This window comes from Struthio camelus, chromosome 7 (genome assembly GCF_040807025.1).
Source record: "Struthio camelus isolate bStrCam1 chromosome 7, bStrCam1.hap1, whole genome shotgun sequence".
Lineage (NCBI taxonomy): Eukaryota > Metazoa > Chordata > Aves > Struthioniformes > Struthionidae > Struthio > Struthio camelus.
The window spans coordinates 38,771,709-38,794,445 of record NC_090948.1 but is presented as its reverse complement, the minus strand read 5'-3'; the positions used below and the strand labels follow the sequence as shown (position 1 = coordinate 38,794,445).

The 22,737-nt window shown below is 36.1% G+C and overlaps 1 protein-coding gene across 9 annotated transcripts in view; it reads left to right on the top strand.

The window, feature by feature from the left end:
- The window catches only part of RUFY2 (RUN and FYVE domain containing 2), a 31,373-nt gene extending 9,233 nt beyond the window's left edge, over nt 1–22,140 (top strand). For 3 of the 9 annotated variants that reach the window (XM_068950868.1, XM_009675855.2, XM_068950864.1), the window contains exons 7-18: nt 296–361; nt 2,308–2,377; nt 3,615–3,716; nt 4,524–4,640; nt 5,427–5,594; nt 7,044–7,141; nt 11,081–11,200; nt 13,066–13,195; nt 13,802–13,896; nt 14,977–15,025; nt 15,157–15,234; nt 16,002–22,140. In XM_068950868.1, coding sequence (XP_068806969.1) covers nt 296–361; nt 2,308–2,377; nt 3,615–3,716; nt 4,524–4,640; nt 5,427–5,594; nt 7,044–7,141; nt 11,081–11,200; nt 13,066–13,195; nt 13,802–13,896; nt 14,977–15,025; nt 15,157–15,234; nt 16,002–16,145 — 1,237 coding nt within the window. In that variant the 3' untranslated portion in view covers nt 16,146–22,140. The other 6 variants (XM_068950866.1, XM_068950865.1, XR_011142269.1 and 3 more) reach the window with 5 other exon arrangements.
- The last annotated feature ends 597 nt before the right edge of the window (nt 22,141–22,737 follow it).

Genomic DNA, 22,737 nt, shown 5'->3' with positions numbered 1-22,737 from the left:
GCTGTGTAAAGCCATCTTGCCAAAGATGCCAAGAACCTGTCCAAAAAAAAAAAAAAAAAGAAAGAAAAAGCCAAAGAACCTGCTCACATTTAAGCCCTCAGCTTGCGTTTTAGTCAGTATTTCAAAGAACCAAACTTATGGTAAGGTGAATAAATGTGCTTTTTATTTTGAGACTGTATATTCTTAATGCTTTATGTATAATAATTGGATGTTGCATATGATAGATGCGTCTATTTTCAGTACATATGACATATGTCATTTTGTTAAAGCTCATTTTATAATGTTCTTGCTTTAGAAATGTCCAGATTGCTGCAATTTTGGACCAAAAGAATTATGTTGAAGAACTAAACAGACAACTGAAGTAAGTATTACTTTGAAGTGTGCATGTTAGTCTAGGTTTCTGGGTAAAACACCTCCGCCTCCTTTTATACCATAGTTTTGTGAGCAAGAACTTCAGGGAAACGGGTAAAATTCTTTCAGGATGCAGCGATGTTGGAAAGGATGCGCTCTTTTTTGGAGAGACTGAGGGGAGGAAGTCTGTGGTTTTCATGCTTTTATTTTTGATAGTCAGAACCTTTAGTCTTTAGTGACTGAAAAATACCAGACCAAAACTGTCAAAGGTACTTGAGATTCAGAGCTGCACAGGAACAAGCTAGGTGTGGATGTGTTGTCGGAATTCCATTTTTAACTGCATTCCACTCAAGAGTTTTGAGCAAGTATTATTGAATGTTCTGGATGAATTCACGTATTTTTGTTTCTTTGTCTTTCATAATATTTTAGTTTGTAGCCTTAATGGTAAGGATCTAATGTTTAGTTCCACAACTGAATGGATGCACTGGTCGCTGGAAACTACTTACGTGTTATGCACTGGTCGCTGGAAACTACTTACGTGTTATGGGTTGTGGTTCTCATAAAAAACGTAATCTTCAGAAAAGCAGCATTAGCTGCTTAATAGCCTGTTGTAAATGAAGAAAGTCAGTGCCCTGAGGTGCCCTTTTCTTTCCACTTCTGCTCGCTTTGGTGGGTGGAGTAAACCTAGTCCACCAACATGCTTGTTATTGTGAAAAGAGAGGAAGAGTGGTTGTAAATATCTGAAGAGTATTGTACAAAAGGAAGTAATTCAAGAAGTTAAAGAAAAAAAGCACAAAAACTGCTTCTGTAGGATCTATAGCGTAGCTGATCTTCTTGCTTCCCTTTTGAAACAAAGTAGTATTTTTTCATTTTGAATGCTGATAATCCTGATTATTAGTTACTAAATTGCTTCAATGGTGGTACAGGTACCCTGATCTGGAATTGTGCCAGTCACTGAACAGAAACCTCCAACAAGACACAGTATCAAGTATATAGTAGTACATCAAATACAAGCCAAATGGAAGTAAGTTAAGGAGGAGAGAACAACTGTCACAAACAAGAACAGTGGTGGTTGTGTAATGATAGCTCTCGATGTCCCAGTGAGCCTGTATATTTAGAATATTCTTGTACACTGGTTTATGCATGGAACTATTGCAGACTAGCAGCTGAACAGTTCTCCTCTTTTATTTCAGATCAGCTGCTCCTCTCCACACATCATAAACTGCATTAATGTCTTCTACCTAGCCATTCTTAATGAACTGGTAACTTTCTGAGGGCACCACAGTAGAAATAGGGGGAAAAGGAAAGGATGTTACAGAACAGATTTTTTCTGTGCATAAAGGTCAGCCTAGAAGAATGTGCTTACAGCAGAAATGGACAGTCAGGTAATAAGAGGAGGCTTGGTCAAAGGATGTTGTTTAGTAAAATAAAAAGCACACAAATAGAAAGGAGTAAAATTCTGGAGAGTCCTACAAGTGAAAGCAAGAAGCAGCAAAAAAGAGGGAGCCTGAGAATAAATTTCAAAAAAGGTGGAGAAGCAAAAGATTTTATAAAAGAAAGTGAATTTCAGAGGAAGCGATGATGTAGTGGTCATATACTGTTGAGAATCTGGAGAAGGGTTTTCATTATGGGGGGAGGGGGGGAAATTCGAGAAGGCTGCAAACCCTTCTGAGGGAACTCTAGAATTTGGATACAGTATAGCTGTGAGAATAGAGGGAGAAATGCAAAGTCACACCCAACCATGAGCTAAGTGACAGGGATGACATTGGGAGTTCGGAAGAAGCGTATAAATATTCAACAAAGGAGACAAATTTTCATACATTAGGAAAACCTCAAACAATGTGCACAAACCTGTTACTGCTTACCATTTATTGTTATACGTTGCATTAAAGCTTTTGAGCTTGATTGAATGAGTTTTAATGTAATTTTGAATATTGATTTCTTTCTTTCTTTCAGTAGCACAGTTAACAGCCTACATGCAAGAGTTGATTCATTAGAGAAATCAAACACTAAACTGATTGAAGAGGTATTATTAGTAATGTATAATACATATTATTTACTCTCAAACATTTTTTTATTAAAATATTTAAATTATTTTAATCTACACAAGTACTGCATATGTTCTTTATAGTTTGACGTGAAGAAAAGGTGCAGTAGTTGCAGGGATTTGAAGTCAGCTTCCCTTGGTAACATGCAGCATTAATACATGCATTCTGTAGAACATTAGTTTCTCACTGGCAACTCAAACAGAAAAGAAAGCTTTCTTAGTACCAGCTGTCAGTCCAATTTTGTGCAGTTGACTAGTCCATAATGGATGAAACCAGCTACTACATAAGAGAGTGAAAGTAGTTCAACAAGCAATTTCTGTTGGTTCTTAGCTTTAACTAAGGAATGCTTTCTTGTTCGCTTACTGTATGCTTGTATGCAGTTTTTGGGTTTGTGTAACTCTTTTGTATTTATACTCTTTTGTATTTATGTCTAACTGCTTTTGTACTTATATCCTAGATTTTTAGCATGTATTTGGTGCTTGACTAGATTTCAGTATATTTAGCTTCATGAAAGAGAGTGTGCCTTTTTATTTTTTAACCCAAACTACTTGAGCAGTACTTAATGAAGTAGAAAATTGAAATATCTAAATTCAGCTGTTGAAGAGATAGCTAGCTTACTCTGGGTATTAATGTATTCAGATAGAGGAAAATGTTTGAATGCCAATTCTCACAGTTTTCTGGTTCTTTTACAAGTCTTCATCTCCAGCTGTCCACTTATTTTGATCAGCTGCCTTATAATCCTGAGAATAAGGTGTATATTACAGGCCCCAGCTATAATGTTTCCTCTTTTGTACATTTTTTTCTCTTATCTGTGAGGGCTTGGCTTATGTAAATTGCTGCATGTGATACGTTAAGATGTCCAAAAAGAACAAAACTAGGTATATTTGAATCCAAATAAAAAGAAAAACATTCAGATGAGGAAAGGGGATTGAGGGTTTCTAATCCGTAAGGAAGCAATGACAAGAAAGCATATACTTCTTTAGCAGACGTAAAATAATAAAGTACCTTGGGTATATGTACTGTTGTGTAATAAGAGATTCCCATTCCTAAAGACAGGAGCTTTATGTTTTCTTTAAAAGGAGAATAAAACCTTTATTTGGTAGACTGAGAGAATAGGACAGAGAATATCTTGGTCTTGCATGCATTAGAATATTTTGGTTTTATTTTTGTCTGCAGAAAAATGGTCGTACTCTTTATTTCTTATTTTTATTTTAGCTAGCGATAGCCAAAAACAATATAATTAAACTTCAGGAAGAAAACCATCAATTAAGGAGTGAAAATACACTTATTTTAATGAAAACACAGCATCATCTAGAGGTATGCTAGTTTTACTATATTTATAGTAGTGTGATTCATTGTCATTTGAATGTTCTTACATGGCTAGTAGTGGCTGAGCCAAACTTAAAGCAACCTATATTGCAGAAAGGACATACTAGATCTGGAAAGTTTATAATGGTATAAATGTATAGAAATTATGTGAGCCTAGGTTATTTTATTACCACATGCAGATGTTATAGCATTTTTCCTTGTTTTCTTTCTTTTTGTCTTCCCAGTTGTCCTTTTTGCTTTAAATTGTCAGCTATGTCTAAGGCCGTTTAAGACAATATTATCTAGACATTTTGTAAAAACTCTGTGGGTTTTGGTTGGCAAGCTGTTTGTTCTGACCTGTCTCATTATCTGAACAATTTGTCATTAGGAGTAATTGTATATACAATTGCTTAACAGCTTTTTTTTTTTTTTTTTTTTTTCCTTTTTAAGCTATAACTTGTAGCTCCTAGTTAAGCTATAACTTGTAGCTCCTTATATAACTTCCTGTATATTTTACAGGATAATTGGTAAAAGCACAGGTTAAGCAGATGTTTGGATTGCTCGGGTAATAAAAGATTGTTGTGTGTTGAAGTGAAGAGGACTATATTGTAGAACAGTTGTTTATTTTGCTAGATTTACTCAATGAATTCCCATTGTAAAACTGATGGGCACGTAGCAGAAACAGAAGCTCCTTCCCTGTCTGTATTATGCTTGGAGACTGTATGTTTAAGCATTTTTTGTACTGGTATTAAATTTATTTATCAAATGAATTTCTAAACTTGAAATTAAAAAGATTAATTCTTCATATCTTCATAGGTAACTAAAGTGGATGTTGAAGCAGAGCTTCAGACATACAAACACTCCAGACAGGGTTTAGATGAAATGTACAATGAAGCACGTAGGCAACTTCGAGAAGAATCACAGCTTCGACAAGTGAGTACTCTCTTTCTAGAAGTACATAGCATTTCTAGAAGTTTGTTTGAGAAAAGTCAGTATATAAATATTTCTAGTTTTCACAGAATCACAGAATGGTTTAGGTTGGAAGGGACCTCTGGAGACCATCCAGTCCAACCTCCCTGCTCAAGCAGGGTCCTCTAGAGCATATTGCCCAGGGTCACATCCAGACGGGTTTTGAATATCTCCAGGGAAGGAGACTCCACTACCTCTCTGGGCAACCTGTTCCAATGCTCTGGGTTTGCTTTTGTTCCAGTTAGATCTTGCCCTTAATCCAGAGTGTTGTTTCTTTAACTGTATGCTATAAAAAGTTTTTCAAACGCAGCAACCAATACATTAATGTTTCTGTAACAATGTTGTTAAAGCATAGCAGAGAAAACGCAGTTTATTTGAGAACATTGTAGGTAAGTTGTTAGCAGTACTATATGCATAGTTTTGTATATTTGTATGTTAAATATTTCTTGCAAAAAAAGAAGTACTTTAGTTCTAGTTTTGTAATTAATAATTAGCCAACTCTTTATAAGAAATTATCCTGCTGGTGTTGCATAATGTGAGGTATCTTCTCCCATGATTTAAAAAAAGGAGAAAAAAAAACACACACCAGTCACTAAGTACATGAGTATAATGTTTATATAGCGGGTTTTTTTTTTTTTTGCCTAATTGTAGAGGGTTAGCAGAGAGTTAGCTTTTGTCTTTTTCAAAGCAGTAGATAATGTTGTATAATTGTTCAAAGATTCTGCATTGCATTTTGTTTGTGTTGTATAGGACATGGAGAATGAGCTAATGGTTCAAGTTAGTATGAAACATGAGATAGAACTTGCCATGAAGTTGCTGGAGAAGGACATCCATGAGAAACAGGATACTCTCATAGGCCTTCGACAGCAGCTTGATGAAGTTAAAGCAATTAACATGGAAATGTACCAAAAGCTGCAGGTAAAGGAACAGTCTTTTGTTAAACTGATGAAATGCCTTTGATCAAAGAATGAGATGGATTACCCTTTTCTTTAATTAAACGCTGCTGTTTCCTTAATTTTTAGTTTCTTTCTGCTTCTTAGATCAACTTGATGGAAACATTACTTCACACAAAGCAGTTTTTAAGGCAGTCAGTATTATTGGAATTCTAGAAGACCATGAGCATAAGAGCATGGCCTGTTAACATCCCCTGTGAAACAGGGAGAGTAATGCTCTATCTAATGACATTCATGCCTGTGTGGTACAAAAAAAAGGCAAGAGGCCTATAAAAGTTGCAGGCAGGTGGTGGTTTGTTAAAGAGGAAATCTGAACATTCAAATTAAGAAAAGGCATTTGGAAAATAAGCTTTTCCCCCTAACTAGAAAAACTAGTTAAAGCTTTTTTTTTTTTTTTTAAATCTGTTAGCAGATTAAGATCTGTATCAATATAATGCTAAAAATATATTTGGGAGAATATGGATCATAGAGACTCAAAATACAAATAGCAAATGACTAAACGCCAAGGAAGTTCAGTGGGTGAATTATTTATGTAGAAGATAATTTTGATTTATGGAACAAGCTTTCAAAAGCAGCACCAGAAAATAGTCAAATTTGTGGCAGAGTGAAGGGAAAAAGTTACAGGACTGCTGCAGAGAGATAAGTGGGACTGTGGACAAGGATGCTACTTTCCACCTCTAACTGGTGTGTGAGGAAACTGGGCTAGGAGGAGAGAAACAGAAAGACAACTGGAAAGAAAAGTAAGAAGGGATGGTTCTTAGATACGTTACACTGTAGTTTTTTGTTTTTCTCTTAAAGCTATACTTTTGCGGACCGTAGATAACACTGGTTTGACTTAATGACATTCAAACCCACTTCCTGGACATTCTCAAATGAGTAAGACGGGGTTAGTCATTCTCAATCTCCCCTATTCAGGGGCCAGCTTATAGTGTTGGCCTGTACAGCAAGGGTAATGCTGTACCTGTAGTTAGATCTACAGCTCTGCAAGCAACTAAAATTGTGAAACATGTTAGTAAAATTCTTAAAATATTTGTCGTGCACAGATGTGAGATCGGATAAGAGATGGAGAATCTTAATAATTTCCAGGACTGGGCATATTGTTTCTTTTTGGTAAGGGTATAATGGGCTACTTAAAAAGATAATCAGTGAATTTAAGTTGAATGGAGACCAAAATGAAAAATGTATTCTTGTTAAATAGTATATATCTTTGCAAAGTATAAGACTGCAAATAAGCTTTAGGCATGAAATTTTGTTCAGGTGTTTTTTGTCAGTTACATTTTTTTTTTAAACTGGAATGTTTAAAAAGAATCAAAACTTGAAGCCATTTTAAAATTTTTTCCTTCAGACGTTGAAGAAAAACCTCCATGAGCTGACAGTGTAACCTACTTCAGTGTTAACTTTTTTTATAATACAGGTTACTGAAGATGCTATGAAAGAAAAGAATGAAATAATTGGTCGATTAGAGGATAAGACTAATCAAATTAATGCAACTATGAAACAACTGGAACAAAGGTACAGGTTCATCTTTGTTTTTCTTCACTCATTTCTCCATCCCCTTCTGTTACTGCATTTCTATACAGTTGCCACTGAAATGTAAATTTCAAGTTGGAAATTTAAAAGAAAAGTTTCTGACACAGCCACTAGTGGTTTACTGTTTGGTTTTTTTCTCGTAATAAATAGGTTTATTTTAATCACAAACTTAAAATTTCATTTTTTTTCTCCATCATCTTTCCTCTGATCCTAGGTTTTTGTGCTGATATCAACAGCTGCTCTTTAAGCTGTTTCAAAGCTGTAATTTGTTATCATCTCTTTTTTTCCCCCTCTGAAAGAAATGTAGAAGAAACCAAAGCACTGATCTTGCGTATACTTAAGCGTGCGCTTAATATAAATATTTATGCCTTCGTGGATCACTGCTATGTTTGCTGAAGATACTAAAATTATCAGTTGCTTTAAAAGTGCCATCATCTTCAATGACGTAATGAGTTTCTACACTGAAAGTCTGAGAAGCGAAACACTAAAATTCCAGTGTGTAAATTTACATTACGGTTAGAGTACATATTTTACATAGTATTAAAATGTTGTTCATATGTGCAATTTAGTGGCCTATATGCAACATGGATCTTTTAAATTGTAAAATGTAACATATCCATAAGCCCTGTCATGTTGGTGTTTGACATGTCGTTTTTTCTTTTAAAATTGATTATGAAAAACATGGTTATGTATTAAAAGATTTAGTGACATGAATATTCTTTTATTGACATCCTTTTTCCCTCTTTTTTCTTTTTCTTTTTATCCTTTGTCCCAATTTGTTTTTACTATTTTATTACTTTCATCTGTCTTTGATTTTTGTCCACTGCATTCATGAAGTGACAAAGATCTGTTAACTCAAACTAGGACTATTGCAATGTCATTTGTCAAATGTGCCAGTAACGAAGCTCAGCACCAGTATAAACTTGTCAAAGATATATCATTCTGAAAGCTCCTCCAGACCTGTTGTATTTAAATAATTACTGCTAAAATAAAACTCAAGAACTGTAAATGTAAAGTTTTAAATATAAAGTGGTATTAGAAATCTTGCACTGTAACTGACCTTAGCTGGGTTCTGTTGTCTTCTGAAGGAACATCATCTCCCATTTCACTTTACCACTCTTTAAAAAAAAAAAAGAAAAAGAAAAGAAAAAGTAACTGCACTTTTAATAAGTAAACAGATGCTAGTTTTCTAATAATGGTTAATCACGTTTTAATTGTCAAACAAAGTTTATTTGGAAAGGTTAGCTCTCGTTACTTTGAGTTCACATTGTCATGACCTTTGTTTCTAATCTAGTGATTTTTCCTTTTCTTTATTGTCCTAATAGTTTTAAAAAGTAACCCTTTTGACTGGTGTTTCCCTTCTGCCCTGCTTATTTCTTTCACTTTTAGGCTGTGTTTATCCCAAAAGCATGCTCTCTCTTGGGTCTTTTGGTTGTAACTAGCGCCATTTTCCTAAACGGTGTGGGTTTTCTTTTTAAGCATTATGCTAGAATGATATATTAAAAAAGGGGGAGGGGGAAGAAGGCTAAAAGTATATATGTTCTGTATGTACAGTGGAAGGATTACAGGGTTTGGGGATAAAACAACTAAAGCACAATTCTGTTTCACTGAAGTGGAGTGGAATAAAATATTTTCATAGGAATCCAGGCAGGAAGGGTTGTGCACTCTGGCAAATTTTGTAGCTGTAACTCCTACTTAGAACAGCTGCATTGGGGTAGCTACAGTGGAAGTTGTAGTAATAGGCAGGATTTGCATTTTTAGGGCGCAGGTCTTGAGCTTGTCTAACTTGTGTGTCAGCTAAGTGTCTTGCCTGTCTGTGGATATGTCTATGTTGTAGTCATAACCTGTGGCTTTGCCCAACCCATTTTCCCTCCTTCCACCCCTCATCAGGCATGCTTTATGAATCTTATTACTGCTTTGAGTTGCTGCTTGCACGCACTGCTGATACAGATGTACTTTATTTGGACATTTAATCTGCATGCAGGAGAAGCATGCAGGTAAGAGAATGTAGTTGCGCTTGATGTGCTTCCTACTATTTCCCCTGAAGTGTGGAGGAAAGTTCATTGGGGGCGAATCTTTGAGAACTTCAGCAGCAGGGTTTGCAAAGGTGGAGGCCAGACACAGCAATAGAGGAAGGGCTTCCGCTCCATGGTTATATGTTGTGTTCTTCCTTGGTTTGGAGTTAGAAAGAGCCTTTAGCACTGATTTGCTTTTTGGGGGAGGGGGATTCCCTATCCTCAAAGAAGGACCCGAAACAGAAACCCCTAGCAAATCAGCAGAGTAGACCATAGCGGAAATGGGAGTGTTAACCACCTCATAGTCGATCTATGCAAACAAGTATCTGCCTCAGTATCATCTGAACAGCAAACACATGCTGTGAACTCAGCACAGCTCTGTATTTGTCCGAGTTACAGCTGCGCAGTGTGCCTTGGTGCTAGTCTAGAGGCTGATGCTGTAGCCTGGGTTGGCGCGCATGTTTCTCAGGTAACAAGAGAAAGATCCCTGTCTGTGTTGGTTGTGGAAATTGCAGTCCAGTTTCTTTTGTAGTTTAGAGAAGGCTTTAACTTACTTTGCTTTTCCTGTCTTGTGTAGCTTCCTTCAGCCTCTTTTGCCCTGTGAATTGACCCTATACGTTTGTTTTGGCCCTCTTTGCCCTGCAATTACAAGTAGGACTGGGGATATTGTCAAAACAGCTGTTACAGTTGAATGGGATAGTAAAAGCTTTAAGTAGTAGTATAATTCTAGTCTTTCATCACTTGTTTAATGGCAGTTTTTGGAAACTCCCACTGGTGCAGCTTCATCAGTAGAAGCACAAACGTAGACAGACTGCTGACTCGATTAATTTTTTTAACTGACATTGGGAGTTGGGAGTTACTCTCCATTTAGCTCGCTGCTGGGAAACACAAACTCCAGTAGTGCGAGCAACTGTCTCAGATTTCTCCCATCACTTACCTGAGTGGGCACTTTTTTTTTTTTTTAAACAAGACATTTCAGGTGGAGACACTGAATAGTATTTTGCAGGCTTTTTCATCAAGACAGGTGTAGCTGTGGTAACACAAGTTCCATTTTAGTACCCTTACCTTTATTGCATTACATCCATCTTTTTTTTTTTTTTTTGGACTGAAGGGATGGTCAAGCAGAGAGAAACCACAATGAATTGATGGATTTCAAGGGCAGGAGGGTGCTAGCTGAAGCAGAAAAACGAATTAGAGTTCTAAAAGAAAAGGTTAAATAAAAAAAAACCTGCTTGATTAATCAATTTTGTTTATTTTGTCTATAGTATGGAGCTATTTTAACCAGTGTAAGAATGCATTATTTTTAATGCAGATTATTTAAATTTGTTTAATAATGTGATGTAGTTGAGGTAGTTCTGTAAATGTAGTGGGACCCTTCAGGCTATGTCTTGTTGTATTAGGATAGTTATGTTTTTGCTCTCTGATTGCAGTGCTCTGTATTCAGCCTTATACCTGAATTGTTTTGAGCTATTTTTGCACAACACACGCTCTGCCCTGTCTTAATGGGTGGTTAGTATAAACCAAGTACTTCTACAGGGTTTGTTTAAAACAAAACAAAAAACCTTCCCAAAATAACACATGAACATATGCTTTAAAAAAAAAATGCGTTAAGGTATATGCTTCAATTCTAAAATATGTATCATCATGCTTTGGCATCTGTTATTCATGAGCATAAAATAAAACAGTATTAAGATTTACAGTGATCACTCTCTTACTGTATGAAAAAGAGGAGCTATTCTCTAGGCATTGTATGGTTTTCTTGTTTGAGTTTGTGAGTTCCCCCCCCAGACTTTGTTTTCATTTAGAAATGTTTCTATTTCCCCATTTTTCTTTTATTTGTCTTCTTCACCCTCTACACCCTAGTTCTAGCCTCAGTTTTACCCAAAGTTGATTTGAATTACACCAGATTGCAGCAAGCAGAGAAGGCTCAAATGGAAGCTGAGAATGAGGATGAGAAACTTAAAGAGGAATATGTGAATAAATCTGAAAGACTGCAGAAGGAATTCTCCCAGAAGGAGAGACAGTTGTAAGTATGTCTTTCCCCTTTTGAAAAATACACAGCAGTAAACATTCTGCAATGCAATATGTCCTGTTACAGGACCAGCCTGTACAAGCTGATTGTTGGTAAATGACTTTGAACAAAATGTAAATACTAAAGATGTTGATATTAGCTACTGGCATTGTGGAAGAAAATATGCCGTTCCAAGAAAGTCACACTACCTTTGGGCACTTATAAAACGGTATATAGCTGGAAAAGAGAGAACAACAGTATTTTTTGTGGCCAAAGGGGCCAGCTTAACTTACTAGGAAATTATTATAAGGGGGGAAAGTATGTAATACAGTAATAGTAATCCACACTTTTATCAAAACCCACAAATATGTAACAATATAAACTTAGAGAAATGATGTGAGAATAGTATAACTGATCAGGCTTATGAATAAGGTAAAAATCCTCAATAGTGGTTTAAATAACCACTATGCAGGAAATTTAAAACAAACAAACAAACAAACAAACTCTGCTAGAATCATAAATATAAGAATGTGAAATAAAAGCCAACCTCTGCCCTTTCTCCTGTTAAATCCCTGAGCAGGATTTAACCCAGAGAATGTCCATCCAGCTACCTGTTGTAAGGAAGCTGTCAGGAATAAAAGCAGTTAACATAGATGTGCTGATTTAAATAATTATCTAAAATAAAAAGCTCCCTGGAGGGGCAGGTGTTTTTCCTGTTTGGAAAGATAACAAGTAAATTAAATTTAAGACTGTGCAAATCTGTGGCACTGCAAGGACTGGAGCTTAAAAATTAGTGGTTTCCAGCCTGATGATTAGCCCACCCTGCCTCTCCGTAACTCTGAATGTTAATAAATTTGTTTAACTGCCATGACAAATGTTTACTTTACTACCACAGTCATCTTTACAGATTTTGGCAAAAGAACAGTTCAGACCCCAACTTTAGAATTCTGCAATTCTGAAACCTCAAGGTCATGTTCACTTCTGATCTTTTTCAACCAGATGCTGAGGTAGTGTCCCAAAATGTAAGTCTTTCCTTTAAACATGATTTTGGTTTTTAAACAGGAAAACTAAGTGTGGTTCTCCACCAAAACCCTTGCATGTCTGCTCTCACGTTTTTTCTGCCTGTATTGCATTGGCAGGATTTAGATCTAGAAGCTTGAACAGTGTGCTCTCATCCTTGTTTTCTCTGTAATGTTCTAAAGACTGACTCTTTCAAGTGAAATTGCATCTAGAGTGGATCTTCCATCAGAATAGCCCTAGTTCCTTTAACTGGACTCAAATAGCTATAGCTAACAGAATTTAGATCCCTCTTTATTATTGAACCTCAGCTCTATAGGAAGCTCGCTAAAAACAATCATCCCTCCTAATTCTATTCAAATTTTCATAAGCCTTAGTCTAAAATAGAAGATTCACACCTGAAGATAGAATACAAAATAACTGTTATGAGCACAAGAGATGAACGCAATCATTTTGTGCGTCACCAGTGGCAAGGTGATTTGTTTGCGCTTATTTTGGAAACAAGCCATATAAATTCAAAGGTGGGGGCTTTCTGTTAGGCATGTTTGAAAAGATATTTTAGGATTTTGTGGTTTGTCTACTCCTGGTCCTATTACAAAGGTCAGCTCTTCAAAAGGATGTAAAAGCCTTGATCTTTTTAAACGCACTTTTTTTTTCAAAGCACTTTCTAAATGGTAGTGTTTTCTCTATTACACTCATGTCTAAGGCGTTATGATATTGCTGTGTTATTTCTTTTTTAAAAAATGTCAAGTGATCAGTTGCTTATTATGCTAATAGTATATTGCACCCAGAAATAAATTCATTTTTATTTTTTTAAATGATACTGTTATGCACAGTGATTGTTTTTTGTTTTGCAATTCTAGGCTTCAGCTGGAAACAGATTTGAAAATAGAAAAAGAATGGCGACAAACCTTAGAAGATGATCTTCAGAAGGAAAAAGAAACTATATCTCAGCTCAGAATAGAGACTCAAGAAATAATTAGCCTTAAAAAAGTAAATTCTGCAGTAAAATTTAAAACTTGAGTAGTAATTTAGAAATTGGCTGCAAAACTAATTATGGACTTGTAGAAAGTCTTAAAAATACTATATCTAAGTAGGTAAGAAAAAGTAGATTAATCTATTCTGACACATAGATGAAGAAAATATATTTGGAAAAGTTTTTTTTGTTTTGTTCTTATTTTTCCCTCTGTATCTAGTCCTCAGAACAGAGCTCTGTCCTTTAAGGAAAAATTAAATCCTTATCTTCCATTGTCAGCCATATTGAAGACTCTGTCTTCGTATGGTGGGTCAGAAAGTGCTTCAGGTTCTATCTAACTTGGTATACATGGCTGTGTAATGTTTTCTCTGCAATGAATCATTTTTGCTCCCTTCCTGGAGAAGACTGAAGAAGCAGAAATGCTTTGTCTTTTAGGGTCTAGGAGAAATTAATCTTGGGTTGCTGCTGTTAGAATTAGATTTGGGAATCTTAATAGAGGATAGTGTGATGGACCAATGAATCGTTTGACCTTCTCAGTAAGGTCAGGTTTGGTGAGGAATAGTTTTCTAGGCAGTAAGCGTAAAAAATATTGTTCCCTTTTGTGAATATTTATTTCTTTTAAGGAGTTCCTTAAACTTCAGGAGAAGAACAGGCAATTGAAAAGGATATGTCAAGACCAAGAAGCAGCTCTCCAAGAACTGGCATGCAAGCTGAGCGAGTAATTTCATTTTTCATGATAATTCAAGTTTATACGACAAATATAATCAAGAAAAAAGATAGAACGGCAGTCATGTGAATTACGCTATATAACACAATATTACCTGGTCAGTCATCTAAAAGGGAAAAAAAATATGTCTAGCTAGGTCAGGTCTGTTTACATGCATTTCTGTCATTGGCTGATGGGCTAGCTGTGAAATCATGTGCAATTACAGCACTCTGAACAGAAAACTGTAGTTTAAAAGGACCTCGGAGCGTTAGGAGAAACTTTGCATGTCTCATGAAGGTCCTTCAAAGACTTAAGGAAAACGCAGAAAGAGTTAGCTCAAGTCTTGGTGGGCTTTCCTAAAGAACGCAAGTAGAAGGTAACAGCTGTGGCTTCAGCAGGATAATGTTTATCCTTTTATGAGTAGGGTTTCCTGTCTTTTAGTAATGAAGATTCTCTATCATACCACTGTTTGCTGCAAAGTCTTGAGACTATGTAAGAAATTGTTTTATCAAAAACTTTTCAGGCTACAGTGAGCAATAAGCTCTGAGCACAGCTCTCTGTTGTTACCCTCCACCAGTGTTAGTCTCATTTAATGGTCTTCTAAATAGTTTTGCCAGGACCAGTGTAGGCTTTCCATGCTCTGTAGAATAGCTTAGTATATATACTGTAGCCCCAACGGTTTTGAATGGGTGGGCACTGGATGGCTGCGGGGAGCCTGGTTTCTCTATGAGGCCGTATTATGGTCTTGTACGAGCCCAGGAGTTAAAATTCCTGTTTTGTACCAGTGCTGGGTGCTACCTTTAGGTATATGCACAGAATTAACGCTGGTGCAAGCTTCTCTCATGCATGTAACCTCAAGCACTTTTACAGCCGTTCAAAAAAGGAATTTGAGCTCTTTAAAGATAGCCTTTTGTCTTTGTTTGTATAGCGCTTAGTACAGTGGAGAGTGATACTGATTGCATGTCCTAGATGCCACTTTAATGTAAAACACTAGCTAAAAGTTCATAATACTTAAGTTGGTAAATAGCTAGTGCTTTTAAAGTTGCTAGATAATATGAAAGTTTGAAATGGCATAATCTTATTTTTTTTCAGATCAAAGCTGAAAATAGAAGATATAAAGGAAGCAAACAAGGCATTGCAGGTTAGTTGGATTTGGAAGAAGAAGAAACTTTTTTTTGTTCTCTTTATCATACGTATATTTCTAGCATATCTCTTTATGTTGTTGTGTTAGACTTTATCAGATAAACATATTTACTAGTGGTTTTCCTCCAGGGCCAGGTTTGGTTGAAGGACAAAGAAGCTACACACTGCAAGTTATGCGAAAAGGAATTTTCACTTTCCAAAAGGAAGGTAATTCTCCCAAAAGATTTATTCCAACTTGTTTGCATGTATTATGAGAAAAATGTTCTGTGCTGCATCTCTAAGACGATTAACGTCAACCCTGAGATGAACGCATCAATGTTTTTGAGATGTCTTTCTAGTTCTCTGTTTTGTTTGAGGTTGACTTTGAACACAGTTGGGTCCTCATCTTTAAAGAAACGCTGTCTTTTGGTTCAGTGCCACAGAAGAACATACTTAAAATTTGTTTAACCTACTTTGTGGAATCATCGTCTTAAGCACTTGTCAGCTCTGGCACTGTTAAAATTTACCATATGTGGAAGTCTTTCCCTTTTTTATACAGTAGACAAAAAAAAAAAAAAAGAAAGGTTGTAAAATAAACTGTGATGTTAATTTCTATGCTTAATTAATGCATGCAAAAATCTTTGTTTTACCTACTTTTTATGTTAAATCTCAGTAGCTGCTTGGCAGAATCATCCATTCCCTACCAACTATCATTGTTTACATGATATTTTTATTTCACGAGGTATGTTAGTTCTTAAACAAGGGGTTGAAAACAATCTGCAAAGCTCGTACGGTCTGTCTAGGATTGCATTATAGATTGGGATTTAGATGATACCGTGATACCATGCTCAGCTCAAAGAAGTGGAAGAAATTGGATTTCAATTTGCTCCATATATTATAGTCTAGCAGGATCTGATTATCATGCACATTTTCAGTGTGAATTTTAACATTTGTCTTAATCTATTTTTCTCCCTTCCCTTCTCCCCATTATTTAGCATCATTGTAGAAATTGTGGTGAGATCTTCTGTAATGCTTGCTCTGACAATGAACTGCCTCTGCCTTCCTCACCAAAGCCTGTTCGCGTCTGTGATTCCTGCCACGCGATACTTATACAGAGGTGCTCTTTTAACGTACCATAAAATCTTTTTACAAAATATTTATCAACTTTTGCTATTTAGCTAATTCTGTAAAAACATAGTAAGTAAAGAATGTATGCAGCACTGTTTCTGGAATTTCAGGTAAGCAGTCTCGAGTTGCGTTTTCAAGGTACTGTAAAGGAGTTAGATGTCTGCTTCCTGTTGAAACACCTTGAGAAAATGGGACTCAAACACCCTTTTGGCTCCTGCAAGGATACCATCCTGAATTACTTCTTTGTTATGTCCAGGAGCTTGCTTAGGAAAACACATTTTATCTAGCCTAAATATGGGGAATAGTTCACACTGATACTTTTCTTCAGCAAATTCTTTAGTCAAATTCAGGGGACACTGAGGAAATGTTGGAAGGCAGCCTGTTGGTTTTCCTCCAAAACATGCGATCAGTAGGATTGTGTTTTGATGCAAAAGGTACATAGCAAATTACTAATGTAGACAACGTATATATGGAAACTGAAATTAATGTAATATTAAGTATATTTACACAGCTGTTAGCAACTCATTTTGAAAAGGCTGGTTTTGTTTGGTTCTGTTTCTTTAAAAGGCGATATTAGCTTATACCAGCAATTTCCGGTGAGGTCCGTGGGAATGGCATATGAAATCAAGGTAGCGTTTAAGCTTTGGGCATTCTTAAATGTGTATTACCTTAATGGAACAAAACAAAAACTTCTGCAAAAATGCAGTGCCATTAATTTCAGAGTAGTGTTTGTCTTTTAATACACGTGCTTAACGTTTTCAGATTTGTGAGAGAACTGCAATATCTTTGTTATATTGAAAATTTAGTATCTTTAGGAGGATAAGTTATTCCTTTGAAAGGTGAGATGTGTTAAATTCTGTTAACTTGTAGTTATTATGAGAAGGAAAAAAATTATTTCATTTCCTTTTCATTGTTCAGCCTGAAAAACCTAAAATTCCAAAAACATTTTAGCTTTGTAGTATCTTTTTAACATTCCATTTCATATTTTATGTTGTTTATTGATATTGTTAATCCCAGGATTTCAAAGGGGATATATCAGTTGTCTTTAAAGTAAGAAAGAATCAAACGGAAGTCTGCATTGATTCTGATATGCAGTCTCGGGTTGGGGGGGAGGGGGAAGAAGACATGTTTTGAGTTATTTTGGCTTTCAGGTTCTTAGAATGTAATTGATCTGTATGTTCCCCCTCCCCCCACCCCCGGCTTTTCCCAAGAGAGTAAAAAGTTAGTGAGATGTGAAACTGTGGTCCTAAATTTGGGACTTAGGCAGACTTCTTTCTTAGATCTGGTCCTTCATATTTGTATGTATTCTTTTTGCAGTGAAAGTGGTCTCAATATCTTGTATGCAATTTTGTAGTTGTAAAACCCTCTGTAACTTTTTTGAATTAATAGTGAAGCTTTTATTCTGATTTTTAGCTGGTAACAGAGTTTTACAATGACAAAAAATATACCAACTAACTCCCTTCTTCCCCTTCTCCCCACCACCTCATCAGTGATTGTTGTGGGAGCTTACTCAAGAGATTCACAAATATTTTTTCCAAACCAGGAGTTTTACTTCGCTGTCCCGATTAGTATAGTCGCACTGATACAAAAGTATTAAACAGTAGCTGTTACGGGAAGGTCTTGTTTATTAAGAGAAGCTGTCTATATTTGTAGATGTAGCTACATTCACCAGAGTAAGATGTCCCTTAAAATACAAACAGAAAATATTTCTGTTTTCTTGCTATAAAGTGATCCTTCGCCTCAACATCAAGCCAGAGTTTCTACTGAGCTACAGCCCTTTCGATTTCAGTCCATTCATGCTGTGAGCCCATAAACCTTAGGGCAAGTGTAAAGGCTGTGCACATTGCCTCTAGTTTAAGGAGAAGGTCAGAGCAGCTTATCTCTGTCCCTGTCTGAACAACCTCTCTAGGAAGAGACAAACTTGAGAGTGACAGCAAGGTTTCTGTCATTGCGTCAACAGAGGCTGGCTGTGTCACAGAGAAGAATCAACAGTCTAGGTGCTTAGGGACCTTCAGTTAATTTTGTGACACCATTTCCCCAGATTGTGTGACAGCTGCTTGACAGAGCTGAGAAGCTGTCTCTGAATTCATGAGAGTAAACTTGAAGTGAAATCTTCCAAGCAGAAATATGCTCACTGATGCCTCTGTAATTTGATAACTGTTTTGAATGCCACAGACACTGATAAATCATTGATATTTAAGTGATATACAGTACCAAAGATCAAAAATGCATGCCTTAAAAATGCACGTGACAGTATTAGTCCAATAAGTGACCCAGAGCTCTTTCGGAGGAAGGGAGGGCAATTTAAGAAGGAGATCCAGTGTTAATATATATTAGATGAGTGTCTTAGGCATCAAAGATGATACTTAACCTGTTTTTACAGGGTAGTCTGCAACAAGTCAGATGTAATTCTGCTGCAAAGTTTGCTTGTGATACGCTATTGTGAAGCAAAACTGTGGTAGCTGGTTTTAAATTTAAAAAGGAATATCTGTAACTTAAGTAACGCAATTAATGCAGGTTGTCCAGTATGCTTTCCCTCATTTTCAAGATTTGATACTTCAGAGATTATTGCACTGACACCTGTTTTCTGTAGTCACAGGCATAGAGAGAGATTTTGTCAGATAGGTAAGAAAAAATTGTAGGGTAATAAACAAGTCATCTAAGTGTCAATAGATGATGGAAGGTGTATTTTTCTGAATTATTTTTTAAAATTATAAATGTGACATGTCCAGGTTTCCATTAAGAGAGAGCTGTCCATCAGAAAGTTTTTGCTTCACATTGTCTGTAACCTCAAACAAATTTCTTTGCATTATTTCCATGTAAATCATGTTTTTTCTTAGCTTGTATGCGCAGTCACAGTATGCTGAAAGTACGGTTCTAGCAGCTGAGTGGTTTTGGTGCCAAGAGACACTAGGACTGAATACTAGGAACCACAGATCCTTTCTTGGCTGCCTGCATTGGACAGGAAGGTTCTTTGTTCTTTTGTCACCGTCTTTCTTAAACTTAAAGTTTGTTCCTAAACTTCTAAAACTTATTTTCCCCCTAGGAGAGCTTTTGAGTAAGTATGTCTAGGTCTATCTCACCACTCTTTTTACGTTGGTATTTCGCGGCAATTCTGCCGGAACTAACATCCTTATTCTTCCAGTAGGTAAATAAAGATACATCCTTTAATAAACTGTATTTAGTATTGCCCTGACTTTCACTTCATTGCGCTAGAACCAATTTTTCTTCTTCTTATGTTTATATGATTGGGTCCAACAATGGAATCTCCCTGCTCTGATCTGTACTGGTTAGCAGTAAGCAGAATTATCCTCCCAAATAGTTCCTTCATCCGTGGATTTGGAATATCCCTAGTAACAGGAGCAAGGTGGCATCGAAACAGATCTTTTAACTAGGCTATATAAATCATTCTTGCACTTTGTTCAGCTTAGCTGTGTCATTTGAGGATGGTTATTTAGTTAGTTAATATTCGAAAAACGATACCAACTATTCTTTTAACCCATCAGATGTAGTTGCTTATGTGCTTTTGTAAAGAAAAATGTTTTTAAAATATAACTTTTTGTATAATACAAAGCAAATATCTGTAAATCTGTAAATAGTTTTTGGAAAAATTTAAATATAATTGATCTGCAACTTAACTATGGAAATGTCACTTTATTTAAATTTGTCATTCAGAATGCATTTAGTATTTTATTGTGATGTTTTCAAATTGCTTAGAAAGTCTTTGCGTATGCTGGGGAATGGAGAGCTAATTGCCAATTGCATAACAATGTTAAATGTTTCTCGCTTGCTTCCTTAAAGTATTCTGAGAGTGTTTCAGGTGGGCTTTATGTGGGGTAGGTGTGACGGGAGCAGGGTTTGATTTAGGATAGAGATGTTGCTCATCTGTACTGTTTTGATAAGTAACTTCAAAAATGTTGCAGCTGAACAAAAATAATTTAAAATGAGCAATCTTTTGAAACAAGACCACAGTGCAGTCATTACCAATGCTGACATTTCTGTAACACATAGATGCACTAAATGAAATTTCCACTACTTTAATATTTTCCTCTCCTCTGTACCCCAACATCTGTGTGGGGAAATGTTGCTGAAGTATTGTATAATGTATTCGGATTGCTTTCATATACTCTTAAGTAAAATTGCTGCCCTGAACTAAATTGTGAATTCTATATAATGTTCTTATAATGGTCTTATTTCCGTCAGCATCAAACTATATAGCTGACCAGCTTTTAGCAGGTTTTTGGACCAAACTGTCATTAATTAATCAATTCCATATTTTTGTTTTTCGGCCAAAGCGTCTTCATTTGACACTATCATCTTGTGATTCTAAATCTTTCTCATGCTGGGTAAATGAAGATTTGTGAGGTACCTAATCCATTCCTTAAAAGAAACTGTGCAACAGTGTTCACAGCATCAGAGCTGCCCGTATTATATTCTTCTTGCGAAATGGCTTCTGACTTAAATGAGAGTATTAGCAAGTAGATGGAAAATACACTCAATCCTCTGTCCATCCAGTGATTGTACTGGCTGCACTTACCTTCTTGCAAAGGTGGTTAAATTTTTCAGTGTTGTTGCACCTGCTGCTCTGAAATTAAAGGGAAATCCTAGCTGGTTGCATACTCTGTTATCTAGCTGTTCTAAATACTTTTTGATGCTTTTGGGACATGGACCTGTGCTTACAATGTTGCATTAAAAAGGTGCGGTTTTCCTATTCCACTTTTTCAACTAAAAAGTGCAGAGTGTGTATTACTGTCTTCTCAGTAATGTAAATTATTTTTAGAAAGTATATTATAAAACTGTGCTGCAGAAAATGTTCACAAACACTAAATACCCTTAGTTTTTTCCTACTGCCAGCAGGTTACAGGCTCTGCACATTCCACTGAAGGAGAACTACAGTTGTGTAAAGGACCTCCAGTATTATTGCAGAGAAATAACTAAGTTGCTTTATTTCAGCCTGTGTGTGTAAAGTCATAGCATTCAAGCTCTTGAATACTTGAGTGTTATTTGCAAACTTTACCACTCTAAAAACTTTCAGTTGGTCTAATAGAAAAGCAGGTGGTTGCAGCTGATTACAAGTGCCCTCCTCTTCCCTCTGTTCCCTAGGAAGCTCATTCCTGCAAGAGCTGGCATTCAGCCCATACCTGCAGCATGCCAGTGCTTCCAGGAACCAGTTCTTCATAGAACTCTGCTCTTTACAACAAAGATTGAAATAAAACCTCCTATGCAATGATTAAATGTAAAATGAAAGATTTCCTCACTGAGGAGGCTTATTTCAGAAGTGTGTGGGTTTTTTTTTGGGGGGGGGGGGCAAAATAATTTCTCAATATTTAAATATTAAGATACTCAAAAGGTTCAAAGCTGAATGCTGCCCTCTTTAAAGGGTGTAACAACTGAAGGTGGGGGTCCACTTTCATTTAAATGTGGAAGCAACAGGGCTTTGGATCAAGCACAGCATAATTTAATTCTTCAGGACTTGAATGCAGTGAACCTCTTGTAACTTATTTGGTTATACAGAATAGTTTGAAGCTTAACTCAAAAGGTAAGTCTTAAATTTTAAGTACTGACATGCTCCTTCTCCTAAAATAGAAGGCAAAATATCAGAGGATATGTTACAGAGCTATTTTACGGATAGCTTCTATGCTATGCTTTCTGCAAAAAAAAAAAAAAAAAAAATTACAGCTTCTGTCAAGTGTGGCCATTCTCATACCTCACTGTAAAATACTTTTTTCCTGCCACTTTAACTCCTGCCCTGACCGTTCTGATCTTAGTTTTACATAAGATGCAAGCCTTTTCAGCAAGTGACCAAATAGCCACTGATTACTATTAATGCCCTGCAAAATCAGATATAATAATTGCAAGTCAAATTCCCTCCCCTTCTTCTTCAAGAGAAAACAAGTATTCCAATGCTTGGCAAACTTTCTATGCCATATTACCTATTCAGCTATTACCTCCAACCACTTTGAGACACGCACGTTCTCTAGTAAAATAGACTCCATTCTACTCTCTCCCACAATAAGACATTTATTACATATATAACACAGTACTAGCAAAACAGGTGACAGACTTTAAAACCCAAGATCACATTTGACATTTTAAGGAGGCATTGAGGACAAGCAGGTAATTTGGGAGATCACACTGACTCAATAAATATCAAATACCTTTTTTCTATTACACACCAGGTATGGTTAAGTTAAGTGTCTTCAAACAATGTTTCTTACATATCTTACATGTCACAAATGCACAAAAACCTCATCAGTGTTTTGGGTTGTGTGGTGATTATTTATAACAAATATCAGGCTTACATCCATTTTTGTTTTAGGTGTTTGGCTTTCAACTGCTCACTGATATAATGGCTTGTCAAGTTTTGAACAGAGAGACAAATCAGCTGGGCAGAGAAAAAAAAATAAAAAGCTTAAAGACAGTGGTTCCTAACCTGCTTAGAAATTCCCCAATCTTCTCAAAAGCAGTGCTTTTTACTTAATACTTTAAGTAAGTAGATCATTTCAAATTAACTAGTACTTGACCTATTTTATGTTAACTAAAAGATAAGCTGTGCTAGCATTTTAGTTTGATAAGCAACTGATTTGCACACTTGTGAATGTG